We start from the raw sequence: 20,422 nt of genomic DNA, 5'->3' as shown, positions 1-20,422 counted from the left end.
GATTAATTTGAGGCACAGATAGAATAGCCGAATAGAATTTTGAGCTGCATAAATTCTTTCCATTTGGGCAAAGGAATGAAGACAAGACTAAGAGCATGAATGTCCTTGCAAATTGATCTCCAACTGTGTTGGGTGTCAGCGAGGCGACCAGCTCATCAACAGATGGTGTGCTTCCAACAGATATAATCTGACTTTTGAAGAAGTTGAATGACTGGTCTGAGTGTATGCATTGAACTTGTGTTGGGGAAATTGGAATGTCTAGAATTGTTCTAACCACTTGAGCATTCAGTGCAAAAGAAAAACCAGTAGCAAAATGTACTGTATTTGTTACAGTATCATAATGATCTGCTAGCCATTTCACTAAATTCATTGGAATAGTTGAGCACTGAAGATCCAGAATGGAAGAAAACCCAATATCTGATACTACTTCTTTCTGACTTGGAGTTAATTTGCTGATAACATGTAGTAACTTGAATATGGAATGGTTCATTAAGACATCCTAAGAAAAAAAAGAATAACAAAAGTTATGTCTATTTGAAAAAGAAAATCAGAATACATCGAAAATCTAGCTTCATATTTGTAAAAAAATATAAAAAATAAAGTAACCTTGCCCACATCACTTCTGTGGGATGGTGTTTGGGCTGGCATTTTAAAACACGAAGTGTCGAATTTCTTTTCCATAGTTGTAGTGCTTGAGAATTAAAACCCTGAAAAAAATAATAATAAACCAAAGCGAGGCTGCTGATTTCCATGAGATAAAAATAAACATGTTCTTGAGATGATGGATGCAGCAAATCAGATCAGTGATATCCTACTGCACGCGTTTATGATTAAAAATGCTGACATATAGTGAAAGGGAATTGATGTATTCAAATCGCAGATCTGAGAGACTAAAAATTGCTGTGATTCTCTCTGGTGGTTTAACGTAACAGAAAACCAATAAAAAGGGCGAATGAGAGGGAGAATGGAAAATCAACGAGGATTGGTGTGGCTTGCCTGATTTGTTGAGATCCATAAGGTCGCAATCGATCGCAGGCTTCTCCCCCAGATCTCACTTCTGTTTGACCAAAAACACGGGAATAGTGAGGGGGGTAGTGTGGGCAATATGGAAATGAGGTCTACGAAATGTTTTGTTTCAAGGGAATGGGCTGAATAGGAGTGGGATCGGAAAAATAATAAAAAGACTAAAGTGCCCTTACCTCTTCACAACTTGAGAAAGGGGGAAAAAAGAAAAAACCTGTGGCCGATGCTGGAGGGCGGCGGCGGCGGCGGCGGGAGCGACGACGCAATGGTCCACGATCTACGACTCCAGGAATCTCTGTCCCGTGACGATGATGATGAAGAGAATGCAGAGAATAAATCTGCAAAGGTATGAGGATCTTGGCTTGTTAGCCTTTTGTCATGTGTACCGAGAATGCTCTGTTCTAGATGCAAAAACCTAGCAGGTAGTACCATGAAAATGATGAAAAGTTAGGAAGTTTAGTGCAAGAAAAAGAAAGGGGATGATACTGTGATAGAATTATTTGAGAAACAGGTCATTATTATACAATGTTTATTTTCTTAATGATGCACAGGCTGTACTTGATACTGCTGAGGGGGGAAATTTTCAGAAGCAAACGCAAAGAGGAGAAGAGCTTCGGAGAGTTATGTCAGAATTGAAAAAGGTAAAAAGAGAAGATCCAGAATGGATCAAATCTGCGAATGAATTTAGTTGTAACTGAAACAATGAAAATGGCTTTGTTATGCAAAAAAATGGTCATATAGATGTACATGTTTCCTATTGCAGAGTTTGGAGAACAGATGCACTACGCAAAATTCTATGAGCAGTACTGGAAAACAGAACCTGGTAAGCAAAAAATACCAAGAATAGTGGTTTGAATAACTGAAAATGATGCTTCCAGAAAGACTTATGTAAGTAAATTTAACTGCAGGATGATGGAAAAGAAAAAGATACATTGGATATGGTGAAATCAAGTACCATTGACGTTGGGCCTGTAATGCTTTATTGTGGGAAAAGAAGAAGCGATGTAAGAAAATCTTTTCTAAATTGAGATACATCACTTGGTTGTGTGATAAAACAATAAGTTTGGTTGCTGATCAATGTATTGAAAAATATTAGGATACAAATTTAAATGGTGATGATGATGCAAATGAAGCGGAATTCTGCTTGGATCAATTTGAAAATATACCCGAAGAGTCGGATTCAGAGGTAAAAAACAATGAAAAGGGGGGGAGGGGTGATATTATGTTCATTTGTTGAGATTAGATAAAATAAAAAGTGTTGAAAAGTTTTCACTAATATGCAGGGTGGTACTGAAATTTCTGAAGATGAAGGTGAAGACGGTATTGCTGATAATGAAGAGTATTTGTTTCCAGACCCTGATGAAGCAGAAGGTTTGAAGAAACCAGCTGTAGGGATGAGTTTTGATACTCTAAAAGAAGCACATAGATTTGTCAACATATATGGGCAGCTGAATGGGTTTTCAGTGTTCAAAGGAAGGAACTACAAAAACAAGAAAGTATTTCTGATGTGCAACAAAAGTAAGAGAGCTGTAGAACCTAAGAACCCAGCCAAAAAAAGGAAGAGGTCAGTTGTTAAGGGGACCAGCTGCAAAATGCAGATAATAGTTGTGTTGGAGCAGATGAGATGGAAGTTTACAGATGTGGATTTAGTTCATAATCATCCATTGGTGAGCAGTCCTTCGTTGACAAAATTTTTTATCAACCATAGGTATATGACTGAAGAGGAGAAGAAATTTTCAAGGATCTTGCAAGAAGCAAGGATAAAACCCAGGAGAATAATGCAGATATTTAGAAAAATGAAGGGGAATTTCAAGTACATGAATTTTGGGAGGACGCAACTAAAGAATTTGAAGCAAGCTAATAGACAGAACAAGATTAGAAACACAGATATTGATAGCACCATGCTTTTTGTGAAGAAGCTTCAAAAAGAACAGCCTGGCTTTTACTACACAATGAGGACAGATGAAGAAAATACTGTTAAAAGCATATTCTGGACAGCATCAGCTTCAAGGCTAAACTACAAGTTATACGGGGATTTTGTTTCATTTGATACAACATTTAGTACAAACAAGTATAATATGCCTTTTGCTCCGCTTGTTGGCATTAATGGGCATGGCAGGACTATAGTGTTTGGATATGCTCTATTAGAAAATCAGAAAGCAGAAACATTCTCTTGGTTGTTTAACACTCTTTTGGAAGCAATGGATGGGAAGAAACCTGAATTAATAATCACAGATCAGGATGCTGCTATGAAGAAAGCCATATCAGAAATTTTTGGATCAGATATACATAGGAACTGTTTCTGGCACATTATGAGGAATGCAAGGGAGAATTTGGGGACATATTTGAAGGAAAGACCTGGAATGGCGGAAGATTTGGAAAGGGTAATATATGGATCGATTAGTAAAGAAGAGTTTGATGAAGGTTGGAAAGAGATTTTAGAGAAATATGACGCAAAAGAAAATGGAACTCTGAAATTGATGTGGAAATGTAGAAGTATGTGGGCTCCAGCTTACTTTATGGATGTCTTTTGTCCATTTATTAAGACTACTGGAAGAAGTGAGAGTACAAATTCATCATTCAAGGACTATGTCATGAGGAAGGATTCAATTGAAACGTTCCTACAACAATGTCAGATCTATGAAGAGGAACAGGCTGAAATAGAAAGGAGGGACAGGTTTGAGTCGAATGTGCAAGAACCTGTTTATGCTACAATGCAAATGATTGAGCGCCATGCAGCACAAGTATATACAAGAAACATTTATCTTAGATTTCAAATGGAGTTATACAATTCTTCAGCATATTCACTAGAAGAAGAAGAAAGTTGGGCGAAGTACAAGGTGCATAGGCTGATGGATCATGATAAAATTGAGTTTTACAGAAGAACATTCTATATAGAAGTTGACAAAGATGCAAATACTTTCAGTTGCATATGCAAAAAGTACCAAAGAGATGGAATACTGTGCTGTCATATTCTTAGGCTTTTTACACATCTTGGCATTTACAGAATTCCAGAAAATTATATCAAGCTCAGGTGGACTAAGGACTACCTGGAAACTGAACTGAGATCACAGAAAAAGAAAGAAATGGAGCAATTTGGAAAATGTAATGATGAACCAGTACTGAGGCATGCCATGATGATGAATTCATTGTCAGATATGTGCTCAAAAGTTTGCAAGGACAAAGAAAAGAGTGAAGAATTTATGAGGCAGGTTGAAAATATATTTGAAAGAATAGGATGTCAAGGGGAGGCTGGTAAAGAAAGTGATGTTGGAAGTTACAAAGATCCACCTGTTATACAAACTGTTAGTGTGGATAAGGGTCATAGATTGGTTAGACCATCTGAACAGAGTGCAAAAGAAAAAAGAGATGCTGAGAAAGCAGCCAAAAAGGCCAAAACAACTGGAAAGAAAAATGAGACTGAAGAACCAAATACCAAGAAAATAGGTGTGAAGACCGGGGCTACCAAAGCAAAGAAGAAGTCAACTAAGACACATGGAGAAGTGGATGATGTTACACAAATGTGATAGAGAGAGGAATGCTACAGAATTGATAGATAAAATCATGAGTTTTCGGAAGAGAAAAAATGATAATGTAAAATTCGTATGTTATAGTAGATCTTCACATTTGATAGAGGCAGGTTGTACTTGCATTTAAAAAGATTTGAGAATGTACTTTTATTTGTATGAATCTTGTACTGTAGAATAATTCGGAAGAAATATGTCTTGGTATGTACTGTTGGAATGTTCCGTTTTGTGTTTTATGCTTGGAACAGTTTGAGTATGGGAAAGAATTTGTGTGAGACTTCCGTAAAAAATTATTAGAACATATACTAAAGTTACGTGAGAAAAACTCTGCATTGTTTCGAACAAATATAAGAATTAAGCACAGAAAAAGTGTTATAGGTGGGTGGTTATAACAATTGAATAAGAAATGAGACTGCCATATTTGTAAAATAAAGTCTGTATTATCTTTCTTGCAGAAATGTTATAAAAGTACTCAGGAAGAGCTTGGGCTAAAAACAATACTGATCCATCGCAACATTGTATTGGTACATCAAAAAGGGAAAATTGTATTCAATATAGTACTGATATTTACATCAAGAGGCCGCGGGGGGGTTCACGACTAAAGTTTTTGATTTGCGATACAAAAAGAAAATTAAAATTCAGTTTGCCACTTCTTCTAGTGGAGTAGAATGATCAGCAGCTTCATTGAGGTCTGAGGTCATCAACTTGTGAGCAATGAACTTCCGAAATTTAGACGCATCAAGCTGAAAAAAAACATTAAATAAATAAGGAAAATAGAGAGAAACAATGAAGTCAAGAATAAAAATAAAAAGAAAACATGTCAAAAAGGGGAGCAGCTTTACATGAGCAAACTTCTTGGCAAATGATCCATTCCAATGGTACATTAGCATCATCACAAATATGTCAGAATCAAACCTGGGAAAAAAGAAAAAATTGTTATAAAGAAAAAATAATATCCACGGTAGTGCTGAGAAAAAAATGCATAAAAAAGTGAAAATTTATGGGGACGGGGGATAAATACTTTTGGAACATTGAGCTGCTATGTTTAGGACATCTTGGTACTTGGAATGTGTATTTCAGGAAATCTCTGTCAAATATTTCTGCAACACTACATGTTCTTTGGAAGTTCAAAACCTTTAAAAAACAATGATCTCGTGAGACAGCAGAAAAAAAAGATTTATTAACAGATAAAAATGTAGAGCATAAAACACACAAATATAGAAAAAGAAGTTAGGGGATATACCACATTATCTACGACATGTTTCAGTGAATTGTAGGGGAGCACAGATTCAGACACACGTATTGCGGGATCAAGCACCTGAACTTCCTTGGCCAAGTAATTGATGCATATAAGAATCCAATGATCATTCAATATCAAAGGGAACAAAAGCTACAAAAAAAAGTGTTACTATGAAATCGTGAAATAGATAAAATAATGAAATAAATAAAGATAATTTTGGAGTTTGAGTGAAAGAAAATCAGAATACCAAGTCAGCACTAGACATTTCCATTTCTTGACTTATCCTAGTAAGCTCAGGTTCGGTAGACTGAAGGACATATGTCTTATAATCAACTGCGAGTTTGTCCTGTAGAAAAAAAAAGATTGATATGTTTACTAGATGGAAATATCATACATTAAATTTGAAAAACAGATCAGGCAAAAAAAAAAATAGAGGTAACAGAAGAAGATAAAAAAACCAAATACCACTAAGAAGGGGGTGAAAGCAATTTTGTTACGATCAAAGCGACCTCCAGAAATATGCTTATGCTCATGATTGAAGAGTTGCACATAAACTGACATCAGATCATTGTCCACAAAGCCTCTAGGCTGAAGGGAGAGACGAAATGAATCATAAGAGCACTGAAAACCAGAAATAGAGATGAAGGTAGGGCTGCAAAAAAAACATTATCATAAATAGATTATTAACAAAAAGAGGTTTCTACAAAATTAAACTGTTACAGATACAACATTAGACCCAATTAACTTACAGTTGTTCATCATTTTCGGCAAAGTGATTCAAACGAACATATTTGATATAAGAGCATTCCATTTGATGAGTTAACTTTATTTTGACACAGTCCTGCCCATCATCTATAGGAATAGCTGCTCTTTTCTTTCTTTGCTTCCTGTCAATGGTACTAGAACCCATTCTCCGATTCCTTTTACCATTAACTACAGAATATTTGGGGAGAGCCAGTATAAGCATCAAGAAAAAAATAGAGAAGAGTTAAAAAAAAAGATCAGAAAAATTGGGGGAAAAACATTTAAATACCTTTGGAAATAGTTTGAGAACAATCAATACATGCTTCAGAATCATAACCAGTTTTAGAACTCAACTCTGGTGTATTTGCATGTGTAATGTCAGCAAGAACAGAATTGATTATCGATGTAGGATTAACACAAATTTGATGAGCTGGAGTACCACAAACTCTTCCTTCGGAAACTGAATGAATAGGGTTACTGATTGATTCTGGAATAAAAGGACATGAACTTTGTTGTGCAATAGGAGAAGATGCATAGTTAATATCATCATTGCTGATATCCTTTTCAAGTGTGACATGTTCATTTCTCAGAGATTGCGCAGATGAAAAAGTTGAATCCTTGTTTGCTAGAACATTGTCATTGTTACCAATGTCATCGGATACAATAGCACAGTTGGGTGAAGGAAGGCAGGACAGTATATCAGCAGAAAGCAATGACAAACGATTGTAGAAAGCAGGCCGAAGATAAGCTGGAATATCAGAATAAACTGTTTGCCCTTGTTGAAGAATGCCATCAGACACATCAGACTTCAGTAGATCACAATGCTTCTCAATTAAACCTTGAATGCTTTGTAAGATCTACCACACAGAAATGAATAAAAATGTAAGACGCACATGGTAACCAGGGGCTTGAAAAACAAAACATATAAAAAAATAGAATGCTTGTCAATAAACAAAAAAGACAGAAAGTGAGCAACAACAAGTGAACACTTACTTGAAATGACTGTTGCGGTGAGTCTGAAATATGATCTGAATCAATAGAGTTACGAGTTGCAGAGGATTCAACACTAGCAGAGGCCTCAAAATATGGAGAGCATGAGAAAGGACGAAACTGGAGTAAAAAAAGAAGCGAGTTAATTGCACATGTAGTGTGAGTCTCAAAGAGAAAAAAATTCAGAAGAAAAAACTAACCCCGATGATGCCATAAGAAGGGCGACCAGGGTTTGACAAATCTCTATCCACATTAGCCACAAACATGAAATCATCAGATGATATGTTGCAAAATCTTGGAACATCATACACAAAAGTACGATGATTAGCATAATGACGAGTCATGTCAAGGGAATCCATGTAAGCAATCTGAATAAAAAAATATAGATAAATACAAAGATAAGAAACACACTATCAACTTTGTAGCGTATGAAACCAAAAACTTACAACAATAAGAGGCAGGCAGGACCCAACGTATATTTTCCCCTCATCTTTGGAAGAAATAAAACCCTGATATTTCTTAACCTCAGATAACATATAGTTCAGAATGTGAGAATACCAATCATATTGTTTAATTCCATCAACATCACAGATAAAGGGGAGATAACTCATGTTAACAAAATTCTGAGTGGACGGGCAAATGATAGTAGAAAGGGCCACAAGCATGAACATCATCATAAAAGAATCCTCAACATGGTCATCAAGAAGTTTAGCAACAGCTTCGGCAATTGAAAGTTTAGCACCATGCCTAGACAAAGAAGTATGCTGAGCAACTTGGTCACGTATCTTGGGGGCAGGGTTATGAAGAACAATTGGGATGTCTCCGGAAGGAATTCCCAGCATTTGATGAACCATAAATTTGGTGAGCTTGAAAGACTTGGTTCTATGCTTAAACTCACAGTGATCTACAATAACCTGGCCCATGACCCATTCCAGCAGAGGGAGAGGTACACTGAACTTCCGAACAGCCAAAAGATTATGAAATCCATTCTTAACAACAAAAGCTTTTTGATCTTCTGAGAGAGAATCAATTACTTCTGTAAAACGCTTACTGGAAAAGCGAATCTTCAGACGATCCATGTTTGTACCCCGTAGCTAGGAAAAAAATATAAAATAAACACAGATTGATTAGTATGAATTGATTAAGAACCATTTCAGTTTAAAAACATTAAGATTATATACAAGTATCACTGGCATCTTGTCAAAAAAACAGAGAAGTATACATCAACATTCCCCCCATGCATATCAGTATTCCATATTCAAAAATCTACTTAATCAAAATGAATACAAATGTATCTGATAACTAAAACTACACAAAGGGAAAGCACAAATATATACGTATACTAATTTGGTGAGAATCTACTGCACCATGATAGTAAATATCTGATAAAAATGAAATCTAACAATAGAGTATAATAATGGTTAATCCAATAGAGAGAAAAATTTACTAGTGACACAGAGGGAAAACAAAATTAACTGCAAAATACGACGAGCAATCCCTAAACCAGGAGGATGTGGAGATGATAAAATACACATCTACAGCGAGATCTAGACGAATATAATCATGAAGTAAAATAGTATTTAGCAAAAATTACGGCGAGCTGAAGACAGATTGCGGGATCTGACCAAAAAATTGATTCGAAAAAAAAACAAACAACTCGTACGAATGCGCAAGATTAGTGCACGGATTAGGAGAAGAATACAGCAAAAACAAAGGGAGAATATGAGCAACGAACCTTCAACCCCGGCGAAATGGAGTTGCCGAAAGGCGAGTGAAAATCGCAAGCCGAAACCCTAAGACATGAGTCGGGAAATGGAAACAGCCGCCGGAGGAAAAATGGAAGACGAAACCAGGGTATATATGGGCTGAAAGTTAAATGAGCCGTTCGCAGAAAACGCGGGAGAAAAAAGAAGGCGCGCTGGCGGAGCTAGAAACCTTTCTGCGATAGGTCGGCTTGCAGTAGCGCGCGAAGAATAGATTCCCTGGGGGAGGGTGGCAGGATGCGGGTGGCGTCGTGGCGCTCCCAGTGGCGCGTGCGTGGCTGTCCCCGGCTCCACGCATGTGCCGTATCTCGGCGGACGATCTGCCGGCGTCCTTTGGTCGCAGGAGCGTGAGCTGCTCTGTTAGATCAGAGCTCCGGCGATTAATTAAGGCGCAGTCGTGCCACAATCTTATCAGATGCTTGGAACTACTGTGGAGGCTTGGACTTCGAAGTTGTTGCCAACCCAAGTACCCAAGCCAGCAGAATTTCAGACCCATCACGTTCCTTTTGTTTTGGACCTACTCCTACAGACATGCACGAACCGTTCCTCTGCTGCGCAGTGCAGACAACAGAATCCGTCAACGTCGCAAGTCGCATCGTGCATGGCTGCCAACCTCATTGCCGGCCGAGAGCGGGTGCACGAAAAGGAAAGCACGCACGCCCGCACGGGCGCCACTATTAAACAATCACGCGCGTCGGTTTGCTGACATCTTCGTTCGGTTGAAACGTCTTGCCGAATCACTGTGGATAAGGAATTGAACCGGCCATTGATTTGAAAGAAATAAAGCGACGAGATTTTAAGACGTCGCCATTAATCAACTCGAACTTAGTATAGATAATAATAAAGGAATATTTAAAAAAAAATCAACTACACCGATTTCGTGTTTACGTGATGAGTCGCGACAAGCCGGTTGTTGTTCTGCATAGAATACTCAGTGCCGAAAAGGAAATAAAATAAAAATAAAATCTGCAAGATGGAGGAACTGAAGATTTTATGCTCCGGGTTATCTGTAGATTATGCGTACATCGCCGGAAAGCAGGCGAGTGTACTATTGGGTGATGTGTCTAGTACCATTTCTCGAAAAGTTTATTTGTATAATATACCTTGGAAATTATGTTCACACTTGTGACGCTTTTTCTTTAGCTATGCAAGCACACACTCACTCTATGCAGGCGCCGAACAAAAACTAGTCCAGGGCATGTTCGTTAGGAAAAACAATACAAATATATCGTGAAGCTTATCTCATGGGGACAGTGGTGACGACCCTTGCATCCCCGAAACCTTATGGAATCAAAGGTACTATAATACAGAGGCATATAATTGCAGTTGGTGGTGTGGTTGATTTTTGTTAGCTAATCTACATTATGCAAGAAGATCTCCGTAATCCGGTTTCATGTGCTCTTGGAACAAAGTTTTTTTTGTCCTGTTGCGCGCAAGGATCTAGGAGAATCTTGATCGCTAAATTCCACAGGTGTTGGGATCCATTCATCCAGATCAATCATGCAAGTCCTTTCCGTGAACCCTACATGAGCAGGATTGACAGCGCATCCATGGCAGAACAGAACACGTCACGAGACCAAACAGTGGATTACTGTTTGCTTTGCTTTTAATCTGCTTTGCAGCGTGCAGTTAGGACTAGCGGCTGACAATTCGGAGGGCCTCCAAAATGGCCAAATGGTTGGACATTATATGCACCAGTCTCTTTCTCCTGCCGTCTTGTGCGCAAGTGGTGGTGATACATCTACAGCCGAAGCCAAAGATGGCCCTAGCTAGCTAGCTAGCCGCCTTCGATAGTAGCAGGCAGCTCTGTGCATTGTTGGGTCACTATTTCAGATTTGAGACCACATAATCGCCCTGGGAACACAGTGATCGATGGTCCCTCGTGGACCTCGTGCATCATTTTCTTTTTTTCTCTCAGGTGGTTGCGATGCATGAACCGGGTCCAACTTCACTGACGTGAAGAAGCGAAGGCACGAAGATGAACAGGGATCTGAGTCTGGATGAACAGTGATCCCTACCGTAAATCACTGTAGCTGGCACTGTTTCACGGAACACTGTTCAAAAAGGACTGTTTTATACTGTAGCAGGGTACTGTAGCAATCAACCCTGTCCATCCATCTCAGATCGGACGGCCCACAGAGACTCAAAAGTCACGGAAACAGTGTTCCCTGACTTGCCGAAGGGAATCCCGATTGGCATGAACCTACTCGATTGCTCGAACCATCTCGGATCGTCACTTCCACGAATTTCCTTGGCGCCTGCGCATCGCAACGCACGCAATCCATATCCCAGATAGCGAGGGGACGATTTCGTGTCCCGGATCATGTTCGCTCGGCGAGCTACACAATAAAACATCTCTCGCTTTCAAGAGATCTAGTATTTCATTTGTTGGCAAGTCAGATTTTACCCCGTCCCTACTGCTGCGCAGCCACTCTACCGGCGTCTTGTGTGGGTGACGCGGACACAGCTGGGAGAGGAATGAAGCGCACAGCCCCTGATCTGAATGAGAGCGCTTTCAATCTAAAGAAAGACCGTGAGCAAGCACACACTGAAGAATACGCAGAGCGAATATGCTTTGTGAGGTGAAGCGGGTGCAGACTTCATCTGATTCGAGCGGGCTATAAACAGATACTACTACTCCTAGTCTACTACTACTACTAACAGTGAACTGACACTTGTTTTGGCCACGCCCCCGGCACGGATCTGCTACCTACCTGTTGGTACGGACCGCCCGTCTCTCACTCTCTGGTCTGCAATGCAACCATGCAGTGGCGCTGACGGAACGGAACCGGGCATCAGTGTCCCGTCTTGGATTATTTCACTTGCGGGCGACAGATCGATCGAGCTCAGCGTGGTTAGCCTTGCCCTGATGCGGAGTGAAATTAATTAGCCGCCGACACTGTCCGGAAGCACGGCACCTGGACGAGAAGCAGACGTCGCGAGCTCGCAACGCAACGACGCAGGGGCAGGGGGGTCAGAACTCAGACGCGACGCGAGCCATGCCATTTGCGTATGGTCCGGGCAGCGGGGTTGCACCGGGCAAAACGGGCATCCAGGTCAATCATACGGACGGAGGAGCTACTCTCTCCATTTCAAATTACAAGTCATTCCAAAAATCTTGAAGAGTCAAATTATTTTAAAATTTGACTAAAATTATACTATAAACATATAATTAACAAAGAATCTAATGATACTTAATTAGTATTGTAAATGTTATTATCTTGTTGTATAAATTTAGTCAAATTTGAAAAATGTTGACTCTCCAATATTTTTGGAATGATTTATAATTTGGAACGAAGAGAATAGCTCACAGCGGCCGCACTACCGCTACACTAAAGGAGCTAGAGTGCAACGTTTCAGTGCTGTAGGAGCTCCCAGCAGTACAAGTAGTCCCCGGACCGGTCACTGTAATCATGGGAATCTTGAACGTTCGCTTGGGAGGCCGGCCGGGCCGGGCCAGCCAGCAGGTTCAATGCACCATGTGCCACGACCAGAGCGAAGCTCGCGCACCAGGAAACGCGACAGATTCACCAACCTGGTGTTGCTTTCCTGGCACCTTTCTCTTCTTTTTTCCCCCCTGACCTGCACTGCGAACGACGAACCTGTGACGAAGGCCGCCGGCGACGATGCGGTTATTTTGGCGTTCGTGCATCGAACTGTTACAGGCTCGGAGAAAGCGACCCCGGCTTCTCGATCGATCGGCTCTTGTTCTTGCAGGCGCGCGTTTCTTGGGGAGGCCGGAGGAAGAGGGCTAGCTGTGTCTTTGCCACCTCTTGGCTTGGCTGCTGGCTGCGTACTTCAGTTGGACTTGCGTCCGAGCTTTCTCCTGGCGCAGGTAAAAAAAGAAAAGAAAACTTCACGCCCTGCTGCTAGCTATAGTCCGTCTCATCCCAATCTTGGAAGTATTTGCACAAAGGGTCATCAGCGTCTGTAATTCTGTATCCGTGTTTGGCTGTGCAGTATTCTGAGGGGGGAAAAAAGAGTATATGGATTCTGGAATCTGGATGCAGCAGGATAAGCTGGTGACGTCCTGGTGGAGCGTGATGTTAGCGAGGAAACAGCTGGTGAGCGCTGGAGGCCACATTACCTGAACCGCATTGGACGTGGCGTTCCGAGAGACCGAGACGACGACGACCATGACTTCTCGATCCGGCGTGACGGCGTCGATGCATATCCAGCGCACGCTAAGCTAGCTCCACGGCGTCCTAGCGTTTTAAAGTACAATCTGGCCCAATGACACAGCTTATAATTAGCAGCTGAGCCCCGGACGGGATAAGAGGGAATCCTCTTTCTCTTTGGCCGCAAGACCTACTCCTACATGGAAAGGCAGCTGCTAGGCATGGTGGTAGTAGTAGAAGATAAGATAAAGCAACAGGCATACGTGCACGGTTCACCTGTTCCTTGGATCCCTTACCGTCTCTCCGCTGCTAGGTAAGAGCATCTCCATCAGAGACCTTATTTGAGTCCCTACTCAACAAGTAGGGTCGAAGTTGAAAAAATATGCTCCAGCAGAGACCCTAACTGAGTCCCTACTCTAGGGAGCCCCCTACTTTCCCCTAGGGAGCCCCTTTCCCCGCGGATCCATAGGGAGGCCCCTACTCCTCCCGCACAGCTCCTCCCCGCACAGTTTCGCACGACGGCCTTCGCCGGCGAGCCGCGCGCATTCCTCACGGCGGTCTCCGCCCACGAGCCGCTCTTCCGTGGCGCAAAACTGGTGCTCCGCCGCCGATGCCGCCATGTGTCGCTGGAGCTCACTCGCCTGCAAAGCCGACGGATCTTGTTTGCCTGCGTCTCGTTCGACCGCCTGCCAGCTCGCGCACGGTGAAGCTCCGCCCGCGCGGCCGGCTGAGATCCTGCTCGCATGGCGTCCTCCGCCTGCTCGCCCGTGACGGCCGAGATCCCGCTCATCCGGGCATCGGCCAAGAGAGGTTGATTCGATTCCTTCCCCCCAAGAAAGATAGATCGGCCCAAGAAAGGCGAGAGAGAGACGAGAGAGATGAGAGAGATGCCAGGAAGGGAGAGATGTATTGGGAGCATGGTTAACCAAACTGGTGGGAACCGGTCCGGTTTGACCGGTTACCAGTCAAACCGGTCCGGCCCGGTTTCGGTTTGGACCGGTATCAAACCGGCCAAAATTCAAATTTAAATTAAAAAATGAAAAATTCCTAAAAAAATTCCTAAAAATACTTCAAGGTACGCGAATCTAATGGTTCAAATTTTCTCAAAAATTCATTCATTTAGTACAGTTTGCGGAATTTTGAAGTTAAATCAAAAAAGAAAAAGAAAAAGAAAAAACCTACGGCCCATTAAGGCCCACGGCGCTCTGCATGCATAGATAGGATTCTTGACAGAGGTCCCCCCTCGCGCGACCCCCAGAAGCCGTCCGCCCCCCCCCCCCCCCACCCACTCCCTGTCCGCCGCCCCCCAGGAGGCGACCGGCGCCCGCAGTCGGGAAGCCGCCCGTCGCGCCCGGCTAGCCGGCCAGGCCTCGAATCTGGTCGCTGACCAGCGCGCAGAGGCGGCTAGCCGGCCGGTAGCACCGGTAAGCCGGTGCGACCGGGAGATAATGTATGAAGTGGAATTTTTTAATGGAATGATTGGTTAGGTGTATGATTTAAAATATTAGATGATTTGTTTTAGAATTTAGGTTAGAGTTAGGTGTATGTCTGATATGTTTTAGGTTTTAGGTAAGATTTAGGTGTAGGAATTATGATTTAGGTAAGATTTAAGTGTAGGATTTAGGATTTTATTTATGTGATTGATATGTTTTTGTTATCCATGTATGCAGATAGACAATGGCAGGCAAAGATGTTGTATGGGAACACGGTGAAAATCTTTATTCCGGATGGCGATGCAACTATTGTCGTACGCAGAAAGGAGGAGGTGGTGCGACTAGATTGAAACAACATTTGGCTGGGCGCGGGGCAGAGGTGGTCTATTGTAGGAATGTGCCACCTGATGTGCGGGACTTCTTTCAGCGTGACATTGATAGGGCAAGGAAGGCAACTGCTGACCGGGCTCGAGAGAGGTTGAGACGGGAGCAGTCTGCAGCGGAGGGAAACTATCCTGGTGATGAAGAAGATGAGGAGGCTCAGGTGCAGCGTGCTATGGATCTATCTAGAGCGGAAGCAGAGTTCCGGCGGGGGGTGGAACAGAGAGGAGGTGCATACGAGCGTGGAGGGGGTAGTGGTTCGACGAGGGGGAATGCTATACAGAGGATGTTTCGAAGGGCCACTTCGCTGAGGGAGAGTCCTGTGGTGGAGGACTATAACTTGGCAGCTGGTGGGAGAAGAGGAATGACACAACCAAGGATTGATACAGGCTCCTGGACGCAGAAGGGTAAGAATGCAAAGGAAGCTATTGGTAAAGCTTGGTCAAAATTTTTCCATATTGCAGGAGTACCTGAAAGACAGGCTGACAGTCCATACTTTATCAGCGCGGTCAGGGAGACACAGAAGTGGGGTAAGTTTCCTTTCATTGGAATGACACATATGAGCTTACATTCTTGTATCACATGATTTTCATATGGTTGCAGGTGAAGGTATCGCATCACCCACTGGACGGGATATTGATGGCAAGTACCTTGATCAGAACGAGCAAGACTTGAAGACGAGGTACGTAAAGTTTTAGAAAGACTGGCTCTTATTTGGCGTCACGTTGATGTGTGATTCATAGACTGGCCCGATGAGGATGAGTGTCATCAACTTTTTATTATATTGCAATGGGGTCATGTGGTTCGAAAAGTCTATTGATGCGAGTGAAAAAACTCAAGATGCTGCATATTTGCTCAAGGTAGCCCCTAAACATGTTCCATTCACATTGAGTATGTTTTGACATGTTACTAAACAATCTGTCTTTGTTTGCAGGAGATTCGAAAGGTGGTGGAAGAGATTGGAATGGAGAATATCGTGCACGTAGTCACCGACAACGGCTCGAACTACAAGAAAGCATGCAAGGAACTACTAAGTGAGGTGTATGAACACATAGCTTGGACACCTTGTCTAGCACACACTGTCAATTTGATGTTGAAGGATATAGCTCGAAGGCCTGAACATGGTGTTATGATCAAGCAGTGCAAACGAATTTCAAATTGGTTACACAATCATAGTCAGTTGAATACAATGATGAGGAACGCTGTAGGGTCGAGATGGGGACTAGGGGGGTGAATAGTCTTTTCTAAAACTAATTGCGCCGGCTAACCGAAACTTATGCGGAATTGAAACTATTCGCTTAGCCAAGACTTCACCCCTCTAACTATGACTCTAAGGCACCTCCAAAAAGATCACACACAAAGCAAATGGAGTACCAAGCTAGCAAGAGCTCTCATAACAATTCTAATGCCAAGCCACACAAGACTAAGCACTAGTACTTCACAAACCGGGGGAGCTCCTACACAATTCTAATGAGCAAAAGCACAAAGCCAAACCTAAGCTCACTAGATGCTCACGGACAAGGAAACACAATCCAAACCCAAGAGCTCAACTTGCTTAGCTACACAATCTAAGCAAGAGCAACTAATTAAGCTACACAAACTAACTAGTTACACTAGGATCTCTACTTCTAGCTACACAAATAAGAAGATAATTAGCAAGCTACACAAGCTAACTAATCACTAGAGAGCAACTACACAAGCACAAGATATATATGAATGTAAATACAAGACTTGTGATTTGGAGAATGCAAACCACTGAGAAGAGTAGATAAAATTGACATGGTGATTTTTATCCCGAGGTTCACTTGGTTGCCACCAAACTAATCCCCGTTGAGACAAGCTCCAAGGTTGCCGCCGATCCTCTTGCTAGCGGTGACTCTCAAGTCACACTCTCCTACGTGGAGTGCTCACACCGAGCTCTAGCACATGATCCGGCCGGACCACTTGTTGCTCTTCACATCTCACTCAACTAGAGTTGCTCTTCGCGGCTCCCGCGGGGTGAGCATAATACCCCTCACAATCTCTTTTTCGGAGAACCGCACAATCTTCTTGCGGGCTTCAATGGAGCCTCTTGCCACCAAACCATCTAGGAGGTGGCAACCTCCAAGAGTAACAAGCACACCGGCTTGCAACACGATCACCTAATGCCACTCAATGCAATCTCTCAAAGCAATCGCACTAGAATCGCTCTCTCACTCGATCGGATGATTACTATCAAGTTAGAGTGAGTAGAGGGCTCTCAAGCACTCTCACACAGGGACAGCAAGTCCCCAAAGTGCTCAGCCACCTCAAATGGCCGGCCACACCCTCTATTTATAGAGGGAGGCCTACAAACTATCCGTTATACAAAAATTCCGTGAAAACAGGGGTTTCGCGGACTGTCCGCCCCACAAGGGCCGGACGGTCCGCCATTTCAAATCGAACGGCTATATTCTCAATAAATGTTTCTCGGAGTCGACCGTTACAGCCCGGGCGGACTGTCTGCCTCACAAATCGCGGACGGTCCGCAGTTCATTTGGACACTCCATACAGAAAGACCAAGTTTCTGTGCCCGTTTCAGTTTTTATGGGCGGACCGTCCGCCCCCATGGACCGGACGGTCCGCAGTTCATTTTGGACCACCAACAGAGCCAAAAACGGTTCTGTTCAAGCTCAAACGAGACAACGGAGGACCGTCCGCCCCCCTGGGGCGGACCGTCCGCAGGTATATTTCCAGCAGAAATGTACCTCGGTAAAATGACCATAACTCTTAGCTCCGATGTCCAAATTAGGTGATCTTGGACTCTATGGAAAGCTTATTCAGATGACTACACAACCCAACTGAATATTAGATCTAAAACACAATGGATCAAAGCAGTATTTCACTCCAAGAGACAACCTAGTTTCCGGAGAACACCGAAAAACTTTTTTTTGCTTCCCAAAGTTGATCAACATCAACTCCAACAACTTCTTCTTTACAAATGTGCCAACAACACTAAGTGAACAACAGCATGTGCATGTGTGTTAGCATTTTCACAATTATTTTCAAGGATTTTCACTTGATCTCACCACGCCACTTGATCCTAGCAACATCGCAATGTTAGATCGCTCAAGTGGCACTAGATGACCGATATGCAAACAAGTTTGCCCCTCTTGATAGTACAACCATCTATTCTAAATCCAGTCATGCACTTCTCTACACAACCTTTGACCGGTGAAATGAAATACCCTACAAGTCATACCTTTGCCTTGCGCATTCCATTTAATCTTCCCAAATGTTGATGCCACACAAGCACCAAACTCCATCAAACCTTTTGATTATCATCATGAGTCAACACTTAGCTTGATCTTCTTTGAATGATATGATCCACTCCATATCATCACATGACCTCTTTGGTCCATCGAACTTGATCTTGCTCGCTCTTCACCGTTGCCTCGGTCCATCGGCGCCAAGTCTTGCCCAAGCTTCACCGCCACGCGGTCCCTCGCTTCAAAGCCTTGACTTGCCCTTCACCATTGCAACCGATCCATCAAGCCAAGCCTTGTCTTGATTTTCTCCACATTGGTCACATGACTACATGTAATGTCTCGTATGCAATGAGTTCCTCCATCACACTATATAAGCATAGCATCAACCCTTAGCAATTTCTCCTCCACGTCACATGTTGCTCATACTAGTGTCTTTGTATGGACTAATCACCTGTGTATCTCAACATAAACACTTATTAGTCCAGCTAAGTTGTCACTCAATTACCAAAACCAAACGAGGGCCTTTCAAACGCAATCGGTGGTGAGTTGGTCAAGTGGAATGCCACTCGATTTGGAACCAACTACATGTTCCTAGAGAGCATCTATCGGAAACGTGATCATTTCATGCAGTGGATGGCATCTATTGAGTTCCAACACAGCAAATGGGCGAATACCGAAGATGGTAGATTTACTCATGCAAATTTTGCAAGTATGGAGTGGTGGAATGCATTGAAATATATCATCGACACGGTTCAACCAATATACAAGTTCCTCCGCTTCGCTGATCAAATTGACCTTATGCTTATTTGAAGTGATTTATATTTTGCAGCTGCTGTCCTAAATCTGAGGTATGCATATACAATTGATCCAACTCAATAAATATTTTGTGGACTCAAGGATACATTTCAGCACATGACGGATCTCCAGAGCGCCGTGCAGGCATTGCAGGAGTTTGACGTGTTTCGGCAGAAGGTTGGCGAGTATGGCAGTGAAATGGCAATGCGGATGGCGATGGACCCAAAGACATCCCCATGTAAGAGTTACTCCGTACGACATTGTTGTTTTCTCTATTCGAATATATTGCTTACATACTCGGTTGCACATGCAGCGTCCTGGTGGATGATGTTCAGATCAAGCACTCCAAAGCTGCAGTACCTTGCCATGAAGCTTGTTTCACAATATTGTTCGTCCAGTGGATGCGAGCGGAACTGGAGTGCTTTTGCCTTGCTGCATACAAAGATTCGCAATCGGTTGTCGCACAAGAAACTTAATAAGCTTGTCTATGTCAACTACAATATTCGTCTCCGACTTGAGGAGGTCTCCGGCCCACCGATGTGTGAAGAAGGTGATTTCATTGACCAGCTGGCCCATCTTTCTTTCTATGATGAGAATAATCCGGTGCGAAAATGGATGGAATATGGTAGATCTAATCGGGCTCCAGTTCTGGACGAGGATGATGATGACGGCGACATCCCTCTCCCATCCCATCTTGTCAGAGATCAAATAAACGTGTCGGATCTACGTGAGGCTACGGGGGATGATTCCATCAGCGATTGGGCACGTAAAAATGTGGGTGACACTCACCTAGGGAAGAGAAAGTTGCAGAAGGGGCCTACGAAGGGTGACCCGAAGCGTCGAAAAGTCAAAGGAACAGCAAAACCAGTGAGCAGCGACACCGAGACTGATGATGGCGAAGGTGAGCGTAGTCCTCCGTATCAGGAGTCCAAGGATAGCAGCTCGGCCGATGATGGTGATGATAGTGACGGTGCTGATGCTGCTGCTGGTGGTGGTGGCAGTGGTAGTAGTGCTGGTGGTGCTGCTGGTGGTAGTGGTGGTGCTCGTGGTGTTCGTTTCACAGGTATACATTACACATACAAATGCACACATATTTCTGATTATGAGTATTGACTACTAATTATGATATATGGTTGATTGCAGGGGAGACTCAGTTCACACATGTTACTCAGGACACCGAC

General features: G+C 42.9%; 2 protein-coding genes across 2 annotated transcripts; one reads left to right on the top strand and one right to left on the bottom strand.

Moving 5' to 3' along the window:
* Positions 1–1,246: 1,246 nt before the first annotated feature.
* LOC120681286 (protein FAR1-RELATED SEQUENCE 5-like) lies at positions 1,247–4,550 on the top strand. Its single transcript, XM_039962797.1, has 6 exons — positions 1,247–1,369; positions 1,575–1,664; positions 1,787–1,846; positions 1,932–1,994; positions 2,120–2,209; positions 2,307–4,550. The coding sequence occupies exons 1-6, from the start codon at positions 1,247–1,249 to the stop codon at positions 4,548–4,550; spliced, it is 2,670 nt and encodes an 889-aa protein (XP_039818731.1).
* A 638-nt stretch (positions 4,551–5,188) lies between these two features.
* On the bottom strand, positions 5,189–8,636 carry LOC120681285. Its single transcript, XM_039962796.1, has 11 exons — positions 7,971–8,636; positions 7,725–7,892; positions 7,528–7,644; positions 6,824–7,391; positions 6,540–6,723; positions 6,256–6,442; positions 6,038–6,136; positions 5,794–5,940; positions 5,572–5,684; positions 5,393–5,465; positions 5,189–5,293 (listed from the first exon to the last, which is right to left on the bottom strand). The coding sequence occupies exons 1-11, from the start codon at positions 8,601–8,603 to the stop codon at positions 5,189–5,191; spliced, it is 2,394 nt and encodes a 797-aa protein (XP_039818730.1). The 5' UTR covers positions 8,604–8,636.
* Between the last annotated feature and the right edge of the window lie 11,786 nt (positions 8,637–20,422).

Source organism: Panicum virgatum, chromosome 7N (assembly GCF_016808335.1).
Source record: "Panicum virgatum strain AP13 chromosome 7N, P.virgatum_v5, whole genome shotgun sequence".
Taxonomy (NCBI): domain Eukaryota; kingdom Viridiplantae; phylum Streptophyta; class Magnoliopsida; order Poales; family Poaceae; genus Panicum; species Panicum virgatum.
This window is presented reverse-complemented; position numbering and strand designations above follow the sequence as displayed.